At 40.6% G+C, this 17,761-nt stretch overlaps 1 protein-coding gene across 3 annotated transcripts in view; it reads right to left on the minus strand.

The window, feature by feature from the left end:
• Window positions 1-15,979, minus strand: part of AFTPH (aftiphilin) — a 42,128-nt gene extending 26,149 nt beyond the window's left edge. For 2 of the 3 annotated variants that reach the window (XM_039568575.1, XM_039568573.1), the window contains exons 1-2: window positions 15,777-15,978; window positions 5,011-6,805 (exon numbers count right to left, since the gene is read on the minus strand). In XM_039568575.1, the coding sequence (XP_039424509.1) occupies window positions 5,011-6,795 (1,785 nt within the window). In that variant the 5' untranslated portion in view covers window positions 6,796-6,805; window positions 15,777-15,978. Of the gene's footprint in view, window positions 1-5,010; window positions 6,806-15,776 lie in introns of all 3 variants that reach the window. The other variant, XR_005604095.1, reaches the window with a different exon arrangement.
• Between the last annotated feature and the right edge of the window lie 1,782 nt (window positions 15,980-17,761).

A 17,761-nucleotide genomic window follows, 5' to 3' on the forward strand; every position in this document is an offset into this window, starting at 1 on the left:
AATTGAAGGATGCATTTTTATTAACACGAGAAATTCATAACGAAAACACTTGTCCTAAACTGAGATATGCAAGCCAGGAAGAGGATGCCACAAGACCTAAAAAACCTTCATCAACATAAAATGAGGAATCTGATTTTTTTTAACAATAATTTAAAGAATCAAGGAAGGCAATGTTAGTCCTAAATATCCCAAACTCATTTTTAAAGAGTAACTATAAAAGTTTTGAGCTCAGCTGCAAAGCAAATCTGAAAATGTAGTCGGTTGAGGAGAAAGAAAAGGTTGAGACTCTTCTGCTCCTCTTACTGCTTGATCTGAGAGTTATAAACTGCAGGGAAGTTCAGGCTAGAAATGTGAAGCTGTCTCTCTCCTTCTTGCTGGAAGCTTCACCATTCATTCTCCCTCAGCTGAAGAATACATCAAGCATTGCATCTTCCATGCAGGTGAAGTACAGTTTAACAGTTCTTTATTGTGACTACCTAAAACTCACTGACCATTTCAGTTTGTCACATTGTTATTATCTACTGCTGTTGTACTAACTTTTCAGTCAGGGTCTGAGAGGAAGTACAGCAGATGACACTTATGTGTACAAAGTGGGAAATAATTTTGTCCTGTGATATATAAATAGAAATGCTAAAAGAACCCCCTCTCAAACTATTTTCTTTTGTAAGATTCCCCTTAGCCAGTCTGTTCTGAAAAACAGCAATTAAGGACTACTTGTAATAGTCCGATTTTCACTGTTATTCAGCTGCAAATACTTAAGACTTACAACCCCCAAACCTTTCCAAAAAGATATATTTACACTGCAAATTGTTACCCAACTGCCTGAACATAATTTAGCCAATACCATTTTAATTTACCTTAGTGAACTGGGAGGCTGAAGTCTTTATGGTCATAATTACTTTTTTCCAAAAGGATGATCATTGCCCAAGACAAAGTACACTCCAAATGACAGTGATCCAGGTTTCTCTTTGTCTTGGTGCATATTTGTGGCTTAGTAACTGTGCATCGCCCACACTGATTAATCTGACAAGGCAGAGCCTGCGAGCACAGGCTCTCTAATAAGTGGAGAACCTTAAAAGCCACTTGGAGGACTGTTCACATTTTCCTTCATCCCTTTCCAGGATTTGTTAACTCTCAGCTAAATCAGGTAAGATTTGGCCTTCCAACCAAGCCCTTCTTCAGCTCCTCTTCCTCTGGAGATGCCCATGCTCCTTGCACACAGGCAGGCACAGCCGTATTCCCCACCCACACGATTACCATGGATTATTACTGCTCTTGTGCTTCACTGCTGAATCCTATATATATATTCTTAATGCAACAGAGTAACCCCCTCAGCTGACTAATGTTCAGCACTAGCTCGTGGCAAAAGCTGTGCTACAAGCCTTATATTCATCATAAACATAACTTGGTGGCACGCAATGTGATTGCATAAAAGGGACTAATGCATGTGCAGGTTTGCTCAAGACTTGTTGGATCAACCAGTTCACCCACAACAACATTCTAAAGCTGTTAATGAACACAAAGGCACATCTCTAATGCAAACTGCAGCCATACTGAAACCAAGCTTTACATCTTTTCAGCTGAAGACAGACTCTGAATGGATTAAGGTATACGTAGTATTAATATGGGTTCAGATAGCAGTCTGTGTATGCCACACACCATGCCCTTTCTCCTCTCCCCTCTACACAGAGCTGCTGAATAGAAGAGGTCAGCACGTTACAAATCCTGCACTGCAAATTGTGTGCAAAATTCAGAGAGCCTGAGACCAAAGGCAAGGAAGAAAAGACCATGATCTTTTTGCCACTACACGTCACTATATAACGTCATTTAGGGGAACTCCCCTCCCCCTAGTTTCATCCTTTATATTCTATATTTTCTAATAAAAACTGGATTAAATAGTTGAAGCAAAGCCTATTTTTTAATTAAAGATCATACCAAACCCACAATCTTTAAACAGTTTGCCCAACATACATCATACAATCAAGATTGCATTCAGAAAGCACAAAATTTTACTGCCATCTCTACACTCAAAATATACAAACTAAGAAACAGAAAGGAAAATACACAGAGACCTTTTCAATGGAAACTTGAGCTACTGATAAATAACTTTGCTTTCATGCTGCATTCTGATGGATGAAAATTGCTGTATAAATAATATCCACATTTAAACAGCAATGCTGCTGGCTAAGTATCCTTTTCAATTTTCTGCTTTTGCAAAGAATTCCATTAGGATCATTCTATTTATAAACCATTCAGGATTATTTCACTACCACATTACAGTGACTCTCCCAGTCTCACCATCACTGCTCAAGTGTATTCAGGATCTTGTAAATGATCCCAGTTCACCTTTAGCCTAAGATGAGATCTCAATTTTCCCATCTATCTCAAGTGTCTAACACATGCAGTATTTCTTCTCCATTGTACACAGCCTGCTCCCTTTGGGTTGCTACAGCAAGTGCTTTTTAGACCTGCCAGCAATACATTGATGCAAGTGATCCCCTCCTCTCTATCCTTCTTTAGGCTGGGTAATAAAAAACTTTGTTCTCTCCCCTCTCACCAGATTTATCTTGTCTGCCAGTATTTCTGCTTTTGCATCAAACAGCTGCAGAACTAAGTTTAATACATGGCAAAGAGAAGATTGGCAACTACTTTAAAATGCCGTATTTTGTGTTTTGACCGAAGTGACACTCTCTTAAATGACAGCAAGGAAGCTGATCAAAACCTGAGTTTAATTTTACTAAGATTCTGCACTCAGAGTACTGTGACTATCTACTGGCTCATGTTGACTCATTAGTTAATCTCTGTTTCTAACAGCAATTTAGCAAACTGTGGCTCAATGGATTATAAAAAGAATTACTATTTAATCTTAAAACAAGTATTTTTTTAATATAAAAAAGTTTTAATAGATCCTTCCAAAGCTTAATGCACTTACAAAATAACTCTTTTAAGAGTTAACTGAAAAAATGTAGCAATTGACATTGGAAACTATTGCAACAGAGAAAACATGTCCAGCTCAACTTCCTCTCCAGTTTATTTGTTTAAAACATTCTCTCAGCTGTACTTCCTCACTGGCAGAGGAGGGAGAACATCACTTTAGATCCAGTCACAACTGACTGCAGCATAACAAGAAGGAATGAAAAAACACTGAAGGTCTTAAAATTTGCTTTACAATCTAATCAAACTACTGTATGACTTCATGGCAGACTTTAAGGAAAGAACTTTCAATTTAACTTGACTTCTTTTGCTAAGGCAGACTTACGGAGGGAAAAATTAATTACAGAGCCTCTGAAGGTTCTGTTTTTATAAACACCTACATTCAGAAGTGTTTTCTATTGAAAACCAATCATAAAATTACAGAAACCTTTAAGTGAAAATAAATGTTTGAAACCTGCAAACTATCCTTTAATATTAATTAATTACCAGAAAAAAGGGATGATTTACTAGAATCATCTCCCCACCCCATTTCTTTCTCAGCTTCTGGACAGTCTTTTGAGTGGCAAGAGAAACAATTGAGATTAATTGCACTAATGACCTCAGTACTCTCAAATTTTATGGGTGAATAGGAAACAATAGATTCATGCTTTGAACTTAAGAAATGGACCAACACATTCAGGTGATAAGCAAGGTTTTGCACAGACACAAAAATCTGCCTGCAGGTTCACTTGGGAGCCTTTTTTTGGCTTGTGCAATCGCTTTGAGGTTTGGAGTGTTAGTCACTGCATGGAACAGCAAGCAGGAAGAGTAAGGACCTGAGGCTCACAGCTTTTAACGTGACAAGAAATCAGTGCTAAGTCCCAAAAGCTCCATTCCATTTGCTGATGCTGGCAGAGCTCCAGCTGGCACAACCTTCTGAAAAGCCATTTCACCTGTCACTGGTAGGAAATGGGAAGAGGCAGGGCTGTCACCGAGCAAGGTCCTGAAAGAAAGGACTTACCTCATTTCCTTTTATTGCCAGAGAAGATCCAAACCCTTCAGACACATATTACTACTAACACCCTTTACTGCTGGTGTTGCTGCACGCTTCAAAAAGACAGAGCATCCACTAAACTATTCATATGGAATGACATGAATAAAAAGAAGCGTTGAAGAAAATTCTAAATTGAAATTGTTGTTCTGAATTTTGTAGAAGTAATATTAAATGCTTAGTAAAAAAAAAAAGTCTATGTATGAATAGCCACAGATCTCAAAATGACTGTTAAAAAGACTTAGGAAGTAACTAATTAGGAATTAATAAATACTTAGCAACTAAAGTAGAAAACATAGGACAGGTGGTAAGAAATAAACCTATTTACTTCCCCTCTTGGAAACTTCTAATCAGAAATAGCAGCTTTAATAAATCACCAGTCCTCTATTTGTGACGTTGCTATAATGTGCAGCTGCCCACAACTAATGCCTAACAGAGACTTAATTTTAAAGAACTTTTAAAGGGTTAACTTCCCAGGAGTTTGAATACCCAACATAGAACTCCACAGCTTGTGTTTTATCATGCTGTCTGCTCTAAGTGAATTAATGCAGCTATTTACAAATCAAGTCATCATTTTTAATCAGATTTTGAAAACGTGATAGAGAATGGTGATGGAAAATTTTGGGAACCAGTAATCCCAGCTTCCAGTCAAACCACTATTTTACAAAAAGGCAACAGAGTACCTCCCCAAAAGGCAGTAAACAACGAAGCAAAAGGAAAAACTATCGCAGGCTCTGAAATGCTCATGTTGGCTTATTCCTTTGATCAATTTATGTAAAGGATCACATATAATCACCAAAACAAATTCCTACAAGTTCCAGCACACCCTGTTTGTTTGTCCGTAGGAAGTAACAGTGCTGCAAAGATCTGCGAGATCCAAGCACAGCATAATGTTTCGTATCAGCCCGTCTCACGCAGCACATCAAATCTCTCCTAAAAGGCAAACAAGGACTATTCAAATATTTGTTGTACGCAGAAGCAGGATCCAGGAAGAACTATATGCATAAGAGCAGAACAAGACTGAGGAAAACCAAGCAAACCCTTACCTGAACTGAAGGTGATAGCTCTTGGGATTGCTTACTGATAGTCCCTTGGAGAGACGCTAAAGCAACACTGTCCGTCTTGTGTAACACTGGGCCATCACTCCTGGCAGATGCATCTGTCCTATGTGACTGCCACGTCTCTTTTCTGTGATGAGATTCACCAGCCTGCTCATCTCCAAAGGCAGCCCAAGAACAGCTGTCTTTTTGTTCATCTTCAAAAGCATTCCAGTCTGTAGCCTGGTTACAGCCTGCTGAACTGAAGTCCGCAAAGTCATCCGAGTCCTGGAAAGCAACACTCTCATCTTGAGGTTTTGGCACTGAATCAAAGTCTCCAAATTCAGTATCATCACCATTTTCTACCTCAGTAGTATGCTGGAAGTCTAGTCCAGAAGTTTTACTGGTAGTATCACATTCTAAAGTGTCAGCAGCCTGATTTAGTTCAGCTTGGTCCAAACTTGCTGGCTGCTGAGAAACAGTACTCGTGTCCCTAAATTCACCAAATTCCTCGTTAGGTTCACTAATATGTGCGGACTGTTCAGAAGTTCTTTCTGAATCTAGAGCGTTTATTGATTCTTGAGCATTCCTGAAGGTGGGAGACACACTGCTGACTGAACCAAAATCACCAAACACATCATCATGTTTGTCACTGCAAGCTAGAACTTCAGTGCTACTTCCACCGTTCTTGAGATCTTCAGAATCACCCAGGTTTTCTCCTGCAGGATCACAGCTTAGGCTTTGGATTTTATCAACCTTGATGTCTGCTGCTTTTGAAGAATCCTCAGGCCTACTAAAATCTTTGCCATTCTCTAAGTGATGCTGTCTTCTCCTCCCACTGCGCTCTCCATTTTCTGTAGTGCATATTGAACTTCCAGTTGTTTGAGACGTACTAGAAATTGCAAATTCATTATCTTCCAGTGCTGAGGGACCCCGTTCACAACTAATTTCTGTAATGCAAACCTCTTCTTCACTATGAGTTACTCTGTTTATTCTGTTGTTCTCCTGAATGCCCAGTGAGTCTCTTTCATTAAGAACACTGCATATTGTAGGCCCTATTCCCTCTATATGGGCCGGGGTTTTGTTTGAGAAGGTAGCAAAATCTGCAAAATCTTCACCTGAGCTAGGCATTGAGTCCAAATTTTGCTCAGTACTAGGGGTGCTAATAGTTTTCAGTCCCTTTGAGTCACCAATACTGTCTAGATCTTCTGTTCCCTGAGGATTTACAGGGTCTGATGCTGCAAATCCGTTTGTTAGAATCTCTAGACATGGAACTTTCTCACCATTACAAGCATCTATTTGCTCATCCTGGCTCTCAACAGTTATACCAGTTCTAACCACACGAGAAGAAAAACCCTCTGATTTTCCAGTGTTGTCTCTTTGTTCCCCCCCTCTGTTTACATCTTCTAAAGCAGTACCTGAAGTTCTAAACTTAGATTTTTCTTTGATAGTACTAGTAGCTGACATATCAGAAAGTTCCTTAGGATGAGTAGGAAGCTCTGCAATGCAGTCTTTATCTTTACCATTTTTAACAGATGTGAAAGTTGCAATGCTAGCTACATTGTCAGAATAATCATGGAGTGGGATGAAATGATTTGTGGGTATAAACTCTTCCTTTGGATGACTGTAGTCTGGTGTATCAAAATCAGCAAAAGCTACGCCAGCAGTGCTCACACCAGAAAATCCTCCAAACTCATCTTCATCATCGTCATCAGCTCCATTGTCGAGTGGTGGAGGGGATGAGGAGTACATTCGAATAATGTCTGGTTCCATTGTTTGGTTCTGCTTCAACATTAATGTATTTCTGTAAGAGGGAAAAACAGAGCTATGTTAGAACTTGGCGAGCTTTTGTGTCCTTATATATTTCATTTTTACAATTTCATCCCTCATTTTTCTAAGTGTGTATACAGGTCAATATCTGTATTAGATATCAGAAAGAAACATTCCCCAAACCCATTTGTTTTACAAGTCACAAAGAATCTGCTGGGACAGTTCAAATCTCTTGTAAACTAATACATGATCAAATTGTCAGCAGACAGTGATGAAATGACTGCCTTGAGCTGTTGTGCAATACACTGACACAACTACACTCAGTTTTAACTCATCAGTTCTCTACCTCCCATGACTGGCAGCTCACAAAACTGCCAGCGACCCTGGTCCATCTTTTGCCACACTCCTTTGTGCGCTCAGCTGTGTGACAGGAGTTAAGCCTCCACTCCATGGGCTATGCCGCAACAGCCATACACATAAGGGACCTTCACCAGCATCAAAGACTTTGAAAAGTGTTTCCATAAGCTCTGAAATTGTGAAGCAGTGGAGGAAGGAACTGCTGTTAAAAACACTAGCTATGATCTGCTGCACTACTCTTTAAGTCTCTTTCTACCAGCCCATGGGTTTCTGTTTGGTTGCTCTGTTCTCTGGATTTCCTACCCACAAGCCAATACTGCCTCCTCAGCTGCTGCCACCAGCCTGCTTCTGTCTTAGGAACCAGTTGAGAAATGCCATCATGATGCCACCAGTAAAGCCTAGAGCCAAACAAACTTCATCAAAACTTATTCTCAAAAGGAGAGCTGAGCACAACCATTCATAAAATATTTAAACACACATCACTAAATCACAGGGGGAAAAGAAAAAAGCAGAAAGTATTCCCATGGCCTAGATAGAAACAGATTAAAGACTCTGCCTTAACATTGCAAACCATTACAGGAAGAAGCCAGGTAAGGATGGAAAACTTTCTTTCCTAAAGAATGATCTTGACTTTTTCAATGTTGTGTTCAATTAATGAAACAATAACTACTAGTATGTATAGATTCACAGATGTACAGATCATTGGACTACTTCATACCTTAAAATCCTTAAAAGACGGGGTTAGACCAAGCTCTCTCCATTTCACTTGACAATTGTCATGAATGACCTGTAACAGCATTAAGCCTTATCTACAGAAAAAGGGTGAAAACAACCTATACATATTAGCAAATATTTGAACTTCTAACCACCACAGTAAGTGCAGACTTTACAATACTAGTTATGAAACACAGATAAAACATGATCCTCATGTCCAGTGCCTTTTGCAAACAACTTTGCACAAGCACCTTAAGAGCAGCACACAAAGGGCAAAACAGCAACAAATGAAGCTCTGCAGTTCTTCTCAAGCACAACATACTGAGCACTTCAGCCAAACAACTCTGGATATTTGCCAGGAAACTGGCATCTTTGAGGTGACTAACATACCTACAATTTCTTTTTAGAAGGGTAGTTTGCAGGTACAAAAGTACATCATGCTTATCAGATGAAATATTCAAGTAATTTGTAACATAACACACAAACTGAAGAGAACTGCAAAGGAATTTTGTTTAGAATAATGCCTAAGTTGTCAACAAGCTCCCACATAGGCTTACTCAGCACCAGCTGCTTAACAAGGTATTTGAGAGAAGAGCTCCACTTGCTCTAAACTTCTGAACTAACCCATTAAAAGAAAAATCTGTCTGTATGGTTCACCAAAAACCATGTGTTTTAAGTATTTTCAGATTTATCAGTTTGTATAAGATGGTTTTCACCTGAGTTCTTTGAAATATCCGGTTCAGCTCTGTATTAGTAACTACACCACCTTACATCAATGGCTCTCATTTCAGCAAGAAATGCCAAAAAAAAATTAATTCTTAACCTACGCTGGCCATACCTCCATATATTATCCATCATGTTGGGCATTTACTGTATGAGCATTTTAACCTCAGACAAAAATAAATCATAACAGAGTTGAGAACATCCTTAGAGGCAAGGATGATCTAAAATAACCCAAATACGCAGTTTCAGAAAACAAACTGAATAATGTGAGAGGAGCACGCATCACAATCCCAGGAAATTTACCCACAAGACTCCTTTTCTTTCCAGTTAACACAAAAAAAGGGGAGACAAGGAACAAGAATAATAGGGATAAGCACAGGAAAAAGATAACTGGATGGGAGCTGAAACAAACTGCCAAAGCCCAACTGAACATGTAGGAAGATGTCTGACCATTTAAAAATTTTCTCTCCTGCAATTTCTGACATAGAGCAGAAGAAACTTCCTTCAATTTTTCATTTCAAAGCACTTTTAAAACATCACAGGGATCATTTACACAGCAGCAGTCCAGCAACACAATGCTCCAGATAGGTTTCAATAACAGTTGCCAAAACAGGATCTGCAAGGAACATTAACTGTGCATTTAAAAATTTGATCACTGGTTTGATAGTCTACTATGTGTTTAATCAGTTTAACCCATAAGAACCCACTGCATAACCAGTTGTATGGATTTCTTGTACAATTATTTGTTAAATGTCAGGTATTTCCAGTTATGTTACTGCTGTATTTTAAAAGCCAAACATGAAGAGCTCTAAAAGGTATGAATCTGCATTAAAAATGAGCGTAAGGTTACGTTGACACAATTTAATTGTTGTTTACAGAACTCAAACCCTAAGAAAAGGAAAAAAGTCATACTAGTATTCCCCCTCCTCTTGACTAATTAGTGATTAATTTTTAAACTGGGCATAATCCCAATTCTCCTCACAACATAAAACAGCATGGGAATTTTATAGTCTTAATGTAGTTTTCTTCAGAAAGAATTTCATTATGGTCCCCTTTCACGACTTCCTAAAGTGTTCTATCTGCCAACTATAAACCAAATTAGTTATTGTCCATTGAAACCTGTGGTGAAAACCCACAGGTCTGACAGAGCAACTGCTTTGTTCCTTATTTCATTTAGTTAATCCCTGCTTTGTTTGGCATCTCAAATAGAGCAGGAACCGTGGCTTCATCTTTTGTAGTCCTTTTACCCAACTCAGACATATTCTTGGTCAAGACATTCAGCTACATTATTTTGTAAACCTGGTATTTCAAGTGATGTTTACAACGTGATTTAACCCAAAGTAGAATTTGAACAAGTTCTATGACTAGTAATATGGATTATTTATCATCTTATTTTTGAGGGAATTTGCTACCAAATCTAAAAGTATAAAGCTTTTTATATACATGCTCTGTTCACTTACACATTCTTTAAACATGTATTTCTTAAACAAAAAGAAATCACCCATTTTTCAGCACACTATATAATAAGGACTGTGATTTGAAGGAATTTATGACAGTTTTTACTTGTGTAACAGAGCATAACATGCTTAACTTCTAAACGTGATTTGTAATAAGCAACAACCCAGGTGTCTGGCATCAGACCTTACACCTTGAGGTGAAGAATCTGACACAGTTAAAGTATTCATGTTTAGTGGATTGCTTTTAGTCACAAATACAGATTTATGTTGACAAATGCCAGTAACTTCTGCAGATCTCAACAGTTCAATATTAGACTGAAGACAGATTTCCATCAATCGCTCATGGCATGCAGTTGTACCAATGTTTTCTAGAAGAAAAAAAAGAATTGTATCCTCTCACAGATGCCATTTTCTGCATTTCTGTCTTCTACCTATTTGCTCATTGGGTTTTTTTAAACTGGAAATGCTAGATCTTGCATCCACATGTTTCTTTATATTCACATTCTAATGTTCATTATCAAGGAATTTCTCAAACAAGTTTCAGTATCACAAACAAAAGACCACTGTTAAAGTCATACTATAAATGCAGTTCACCAATACGCTCACAAGTACATATTGACATTGTACTCTAAAGAAAAAACATGCTCATTAATTTATTAAGATTCAAGGTTCAAACCTTTTTTCTCAAGTCACAAGCAATTCAAGTTAACTTAAAACATTAAAAGAAGAGAGAAAACAGAAATCAGAAATGCTAGAAAAAGTAAGAGTAGTAGTTAAGTTTTGATAGGCAAGGAATTGGAAAGGGAAAATGCATCCCCTTCTTTTATGATCACTAACTAGGTTTTCAAAACATTTACAACAAGACCAAGGTATCTTATTATTTGTTTGCAGTAAATAGGGAACAATATGTGCTTTCCTCATACACAGATCACATCCTTGTTCACTACCTTTTGTGCAGTAATAGCAACAGTCTAACAAAGACTAGGCAGCAAAGAGAACAATGTAATTATGCTGCACAAAAGCAGGTATAAATAGTTCCTTCTCTGTGTATCTTCTAAGGCAAAACTTGAAACAGCCTGTTTGGCTCTTACATAAGACCTAAAAAATCAGGAGGCCACAAAGAATATCTCTAAAGAAATACTTGAGGCATGTAAATTCAAAAGAAACCCCTTGTAGAGCAGAATGTTTCCTTTAACTTTAGAGGAAGCAAAGCAATGAATAACCTCTCAGCTGTGGACTATTCTGAAGAAAAGCTGAGTTAAGCAAACCATCTCCTTAAAGCACACAGAAAACACAATAATCAGAAATGGCACAATCAAGATCTCTGTGACAGAAATTACAACGTTGCTGAGATACCCTACAGTAAAAGCCTTGCAATGGCAAGGAGATGGATTCAAGTCATTAGCTGCTAGCATTTGATCTTTCCAAGAACATTTAACTCTTAGTGCAAGGGAATTCCTCAAGCAGATGCCAAAAATACCACAGTAAGGGCCAGATTTAGAGTTTTTATTACAGCACCATGCTGGCTTCCAATAGGAAAAGCTGTCCTCTTCCATTATTCCTTTGCCTTTTCTCTGGCTTATGAACAATGGAAAGCAGATTCCCAGTCCTTCTGCACCTGGGAACCTATTTCTAGAATGGTGGTTGTAAATGAGGAGAGCCTGTGTGTTTAGAACAGCATTTCTACAACCCAAATTCACTCTAGAGAGAAAGTCTCTGTCCAGGCTGAAGTCAGTATGTTCTTAAATTGGTTTAATAAGCTTACTTTTATTTTTGGAAATAGTTACCAGCAAACAAGATACAGCAAGAAAATGTTTACTTCATAAAGCCTCCAAGAAATCAATGTTTTCGATTTTGAACTTAATGCTGTTATAGCCAGAAGGTCCATTACCCAAAGCAGGAGTTTCAGAGCACTTTTTCTTGGACATATATGAGTTGAGGAAAACAATGCTCTCCAGTTCCAGTAAGGCAAACATATCTAAGCCTTATTTCTCACTATCCAACATTGGAATTAATCAATACCAACGTACATTACTGTGATTTCAAACACTGAATTTGCTGAGCACCTTCAATTACAAAGTGTTGTATGTACAATGAATTAAAGTAACTGAACTCAGGAGACTGTCACCAGGAATCTGGCACTAGTCTCAGGCAGCTCATTCCTCCTGTTCTCCTGCGCTCCTCACGCTGGCATTAAACACCAGGCACCCGCAGACAATCCAGTCTATGCAATATTCAAACCTCTTTGATGGTGCTGCTCTTCCTCTCATCACTGACGATACAGAAAGACCAAGTTAGGTGGCACAAATGTGACATTTAAACAGACCTTGGATATAAGCATTTTCATTTTATATGTTGTTAAAAGAAGCAAATGTATTTTCAGTAGTTGCGCTTCTTCACATCTCCCTATTTCATTTTGGCTTAGTTGTGGAGTCAGAGGAGCTTTTGGAAAATACAAATCTAAATGTTCTTTTGGTTCATTAAACTTTTTAAACAAGAATAGCATTGCTTCCCAAACCTAAAAGACCAGGTTATCCTCAAAGTTACTATAAGCAAAAAAATGTTTCAACTCAATATCTACTGATGTGCTTTAACAGCTGCAGATGAAGCCACTGCCTGTACCTAAATCTGTAAACAGATAGTGGGGAGAATGTTGTAAGAACAAGCACATCTTAAATTCATATGGGCAGACACAACTGGCTGGGACAGTCCATCAGGTTACAATCTGACTCCGTGGAATGCAGTATTTGTGTTCAACATACAGCACACAGCCACACAATAAATAAAGACAGATGTCGTAAGTAACACATCACTGGGATGTTTTCATTCTTATGATTTCTTAAATTCCTTTTAAAACAGTGTTCGACTCAGTGAGAAATCTATTTCTGGATGTTACCCTCAAACATGCTAGCTGGGAATGTTCTAAATTAGGACAAAAAGATGCTAGATTAGGAAGTATTAGAACTAGATTACCCAGGGTCAACTGTTCTCAGAGACTTCCTCACAGAGCAGTATGCTCTCCATTGCATATAAACCCTTCCAACTTCACACAGGTTACAGCAAAAAGTAGATTAGAACTGCCCAGGGGTGCACTCTTCTGTGACAGGTTCTCTCTCAGCCTGGCAGAGGAAATACAGCTGCACAAGGAAAACAGCCATGGCTCTTCTTTCCGTTACTGCAAACGTACTTACTGCTTGTTTTTCAGTGAGCAGGCTTACATTACTCATCATTTATCCCACCTACAGACATTACCTCATATTAAAAACACAATACAGGAGGGACACCTAATACTCCAAACAACAAAACCTATTTTCCATCACTTTTCGATAGACATATGAACTTGAGGTTTCACACTTCCTTCACCCTGCTTCCAAACATACCAAAGCAAAGAGAGGATTTGCCCTTCCCTGTGGTTCTCCCAACACAGGACTCTCTGATTTGAAAAATCCAAATTACTTGCTTTAGAGAAGCAGATTTCTTAGACCACCATGCGAGTGGCACCAATACAGAAATATTCCTTGCAACTGAAAACTTTAATTGCTAAAGACATTAGCATGAATGAAAGTCTACTGAAAATGAGACTGTCAGTTTTCAAACAAGGCACATCTCAAGGCTTTTTTTTGGGGGGTGTGTGTGTGTGTGTGCAATAGCAGCAGCTTACTCAGTGTGGTTTTTTTGCACAAAGGAGAAAGTCTAACAGACAACATTTCTAACACCTAGGAATGAGTAGGATCTAAGACACTTCTCTGACTATCCAGAAAAATTATAAGTATTTTGAATCCCCATGAAAAGGCTAGCATGTCATTGCACTGAAATGTTCACAAAGAAGCAGTTTAAGTTGTCAAACAGCACAATAGCACAGAGAGGAATGAACATTCTGTCGAGAAAGATAATGGTATCTGCAAGAAGATTATGCTGCTGAGAGTAGTAAAAACAACTCGATCGAGCATCAGTTTCTTCACCGCTGGGTTTCCAACTGATACCACCACAGATCTGCAAGGACAGCTCGATGAATATTTCAAGAGGAAAAGGCAGAGTTGACTGAGGTCCATCTAAGCTGCTCTATTATTTCCACTGTGAAAGACAACTCTTTTCAAAGTATTGAAAGTTTTAGAATATTAAAAGATTTTGTGTAATTAAGGTCTTAAAAGGCTTCTGTTAGCTTAGAAAGTGGAATTAAGTAGAAGTATAGAGATCACACAGAGCCTTCCCCACCAGAAATACGTTACACAAATACGATTCACTGTAACTCCAAATTTTATAGTCTATTAAATCCTTTACTAAACAAAACCATGATCTGAGCAAATGTAAAGTACATAAAAAAAAAACAAAACCCTGAGGCTGTGATCCTTCAATTGCTTACTTATAAACAAATTAAGGAAGTAAAAACAAGAGGTCATACTTTCACATGACCTTAAAAGGTTATACGAAGTGTACTTCAGGCAAATATCATTCAGAATGAAAACACCAGAGCTACACTAGCAAGTCTCATTCTCACATTCATGCTATTTATTCTCACTGACATGACTGTTTAAAAAAAACCAAAACAAGCCCTCAGTAGTCACAGGTACTCAAACTCTTCCCCAGGCTCTCACAATTAATATTATATTCCTCCAGATATGGCTCCAATTTCAGGAGGAGAAACTGCTACCTGTGCATTGCATGAGCAAACCGCTGCCTTTGCTGACAATACAACAGAACATTTTTATTTTTAAAGTAGGCTAATTGGCTTTCCAAGTCTAGTTCATATGTCCAGAGAATAAAACAAGGAGGAAATACTTTTAATTTTGTTCAATCTCCAAGGACCAATCCAGTTAAAAAGCAGCATCCATCACTCACTTTGCCATGGACTCAACAGCTGAAAAACGAGTTCTAATGGAGCATGTTGGGCTCTAAACCATGCATGGAAACAAAACTCGTAAAACCAACGCAGTGCAGCTCCTGTCAACAATGTTTCTCTACTCACTCCAGTCACTTATGAACAGATGTTTGCTTATGGAGCATTAAGCTGCTGAAGGTTTCCATTTCTGTGCTGAAGCTGGAAGGAAGGGGCTGTCACCATTAAGAGGCCAATTTAGTGACACTTTGAAGGAATCCCAGGGTTTAATCGTTGGTTTTAAGGCACTGTCTTCTCTAAAGAAAAAATTGTATTTTGGTTCATCAAGTAGACACTTTTCATAGCAAACTGAAGTGTCAGGACCTAATAAGCACTTCAGCAATTTTGCCCCATTTTAGAATGACACTACTTCTTTTACAAAAGAAAAAAGATCATACTTAAATTATCGTAACTCTGTTCAGCCTGTCATCTCCAGATGCATTTAGCAACCGATACGCTTTACGCCCCTCGGAAGAGAAAGCTTGTCAAGAAAAGCCAAACACACAGGACAGCTTAACTTCTCGCACCACATCCTTGAGCCCTCTCCCTCTCCCAGCTGCGGCGCCGCTGAACCCCAGGAAGACGCCGGGCCCCTCGCCCGGAGCTGCCGGGCCCCGCCGCAGGACGAAGCCGAACCCCCGCTCCAGCCGCGGCGGGACGAGCCGGGAGAGCCGCGGGGCTTCACCCCTGCCCTGCCCTGCCCTGCCCCGCCCGGCCGAGCCCGGCCCCGCCGCCCTCCCCCGCGGGCCAAGGGGAAGGACGGCGCTGCCCCGACAGGCCCCGGCCGCCACCGCCCCCCGGGGGCAGCGCCGAGGGGTCCCCGGCGCCCTTCCGCGGCCAGGCCCGGCGGGAACGAGTCGCCCCCCGCCGTGTCTTACCTGCGGGCTGCGCGGGGGGCGGCGGGGCCCGGGCGGGCATGGCGGCGGGCGGGGAGGGGGAGGGAAGGAGGGGAGGAAGGGGAGAGGGGCCGCGGCCGGTTATCTGCGGCCTCCCGCGGCAAGCGCCATGGAGGGGAGCCCCTGTGGGCGACAGGAACCGCGTCGCTGCGGCCCGGCCCCCTCCGGCCGCCGCCTCCCGCCCGCCGCCGCCCACCGCGCTCCCGGCACGCACCGCGCCGCCGCCCCCGCCCGCGTCACGTCCGGCCCGGCCCGCGGCCCGCCGTAAACAGCCCTGCGAAGGAATGGAGCCGTCCTGTGGGCTGCTGTGCTGCGGGGCACGGCTCCTAGAACGGCTTGGGGTTGGAAAGGACCCTAAGTGTCAGCTAGTTCCAACCCCAAGAAAGCCTGTGTTAACATTTTAAAGAATAACGTTTAAAAGAACAGCCTTTAAGTAACGTGCAAAGCCTGCCACTCGTGCTGTGGCCGTGGTTCGCTGAAGTCCGTACAGCGGTCACAACGCGGTGGCAAATTGCATTAATAAAATAGCGAGCGAAGTGTAACATCAGAGCTCTGTTACAGAATCACAGAATGAATTAGGTTGGGAAAGGCCTCAGAGGTCATCGAGTCCAACCCGTGACCCAACACCGCGGTGTCAGTCAGACCGCGGCACTGAGTGAGTGCCACGTCCGGTCTTTCCTTAAACACCTCCAGGGACGGTGACTCCACCACCTCCCTGGGCAGCCCATTCCAATGTCTAATAACCCTTTCTGTGAAGAAATTCCACCTAATGTCTGACCTAAACCTTCTCTTGCTTAAGACTATGGCCTCTTGTCCTGTCACTGGTTGCCTGGGAGAAGAGGCCGACCCCACTTGGCTACAGCCTCCTGTCAGGGAGCTGTAGAGAGGGGTAAGGTCACCCCAGAACCTTTGTTCCTCCACAGGCTGTATATACATGCACACCGTATGTTTAAACACACAGTAGTTTGGCTGAGGGATGCTTAAAACGAGGCCATTCACAGAACTTTTCATGTTTCAGATAGGTTTGTGGAATAAAATGCCTCAAATGCATTTAAGGGTAATTATAATTAATCGGCTAATTTAATCAGCAGTAGAAGCTTTTTGGTAAGCGGGGGGAATTATATTGTTAGTGCAGTGTTTCTGTGACGTTCTGAATCCTGTTACAATAGCTGAAGGTAATAATGGATGACTGTTAATGAGGCTGTGTGACTATTAATGAGGCTCTGTTACTTCGCCTCCTGGTGGCTGTTCCCTTTTTTCAGCTCAGTGTCAGAAACGCAGTGTAGCTTGTGCTGACCCGGCAGGACAGAAGGAGAAGCCTGAGGGAACAGGAATATAGGGTAATTTGGCACTCAGTGCTCTTTGACCTTCACCCAGTGTACAACAATGTGATTTACAAATCGTAAGGGTCCAAGGAAGATCCTGTAAAAGCAGTGAAACGCTTCGTTATAAAGCAACAGAGAAACGAGATCTTCCCCCCGCCCCCCATATCTGGCAGTAGTCATTAAATTCCAGAGGCCCAAAGTATCCCTTTCTGTGTGGTGCTACTCCATGAGGAATCATTTTCCATTCCAGCTGTGTTTAACTGGTGGTCATTGGCTATGACTGTTAATCATCCTGTTGTAAATAATACAACTGGAGAAGATGAAATAATAATTACCTTCTCTTTTACATCTGCCTCATCAATCATTTGAATGACACATGAAAATAAAAATGCTGACTGTAAACTACCCAAACAGCAACATGAGCCCCAGTGTTGTCTGAAAAAATCAGATTCTTTACCCAGTGCAACAAGCCAATAATTACACACTCGAGAGAGACATTGATTATTTATTTCAGAGTTGCACAAGCCTGGGTCCTCTGTGGTATTCCACCAATCAAGAACACCAACTACCAAAACTTTTTACTATTTATACATTTCAGCAAACAAAGGAATTCGTGCTCATTGGCTACAAGTTACGTAGTTA

Source organism: Corvus cornix, chromosome 3, assembly GCF_000738735.6.
Source record: "Corvus cornix cornix isolate S_Up_H32 chromosome 3, ASM73873v5, whole genome shotgun sequence".
NCBI classification, from domain to species: domain Eukaryota; kingdom Metazoa; phylum Chordata; class Aves; order Passeriformes; family Corvidae; genus Corvus; species Corvus cornix.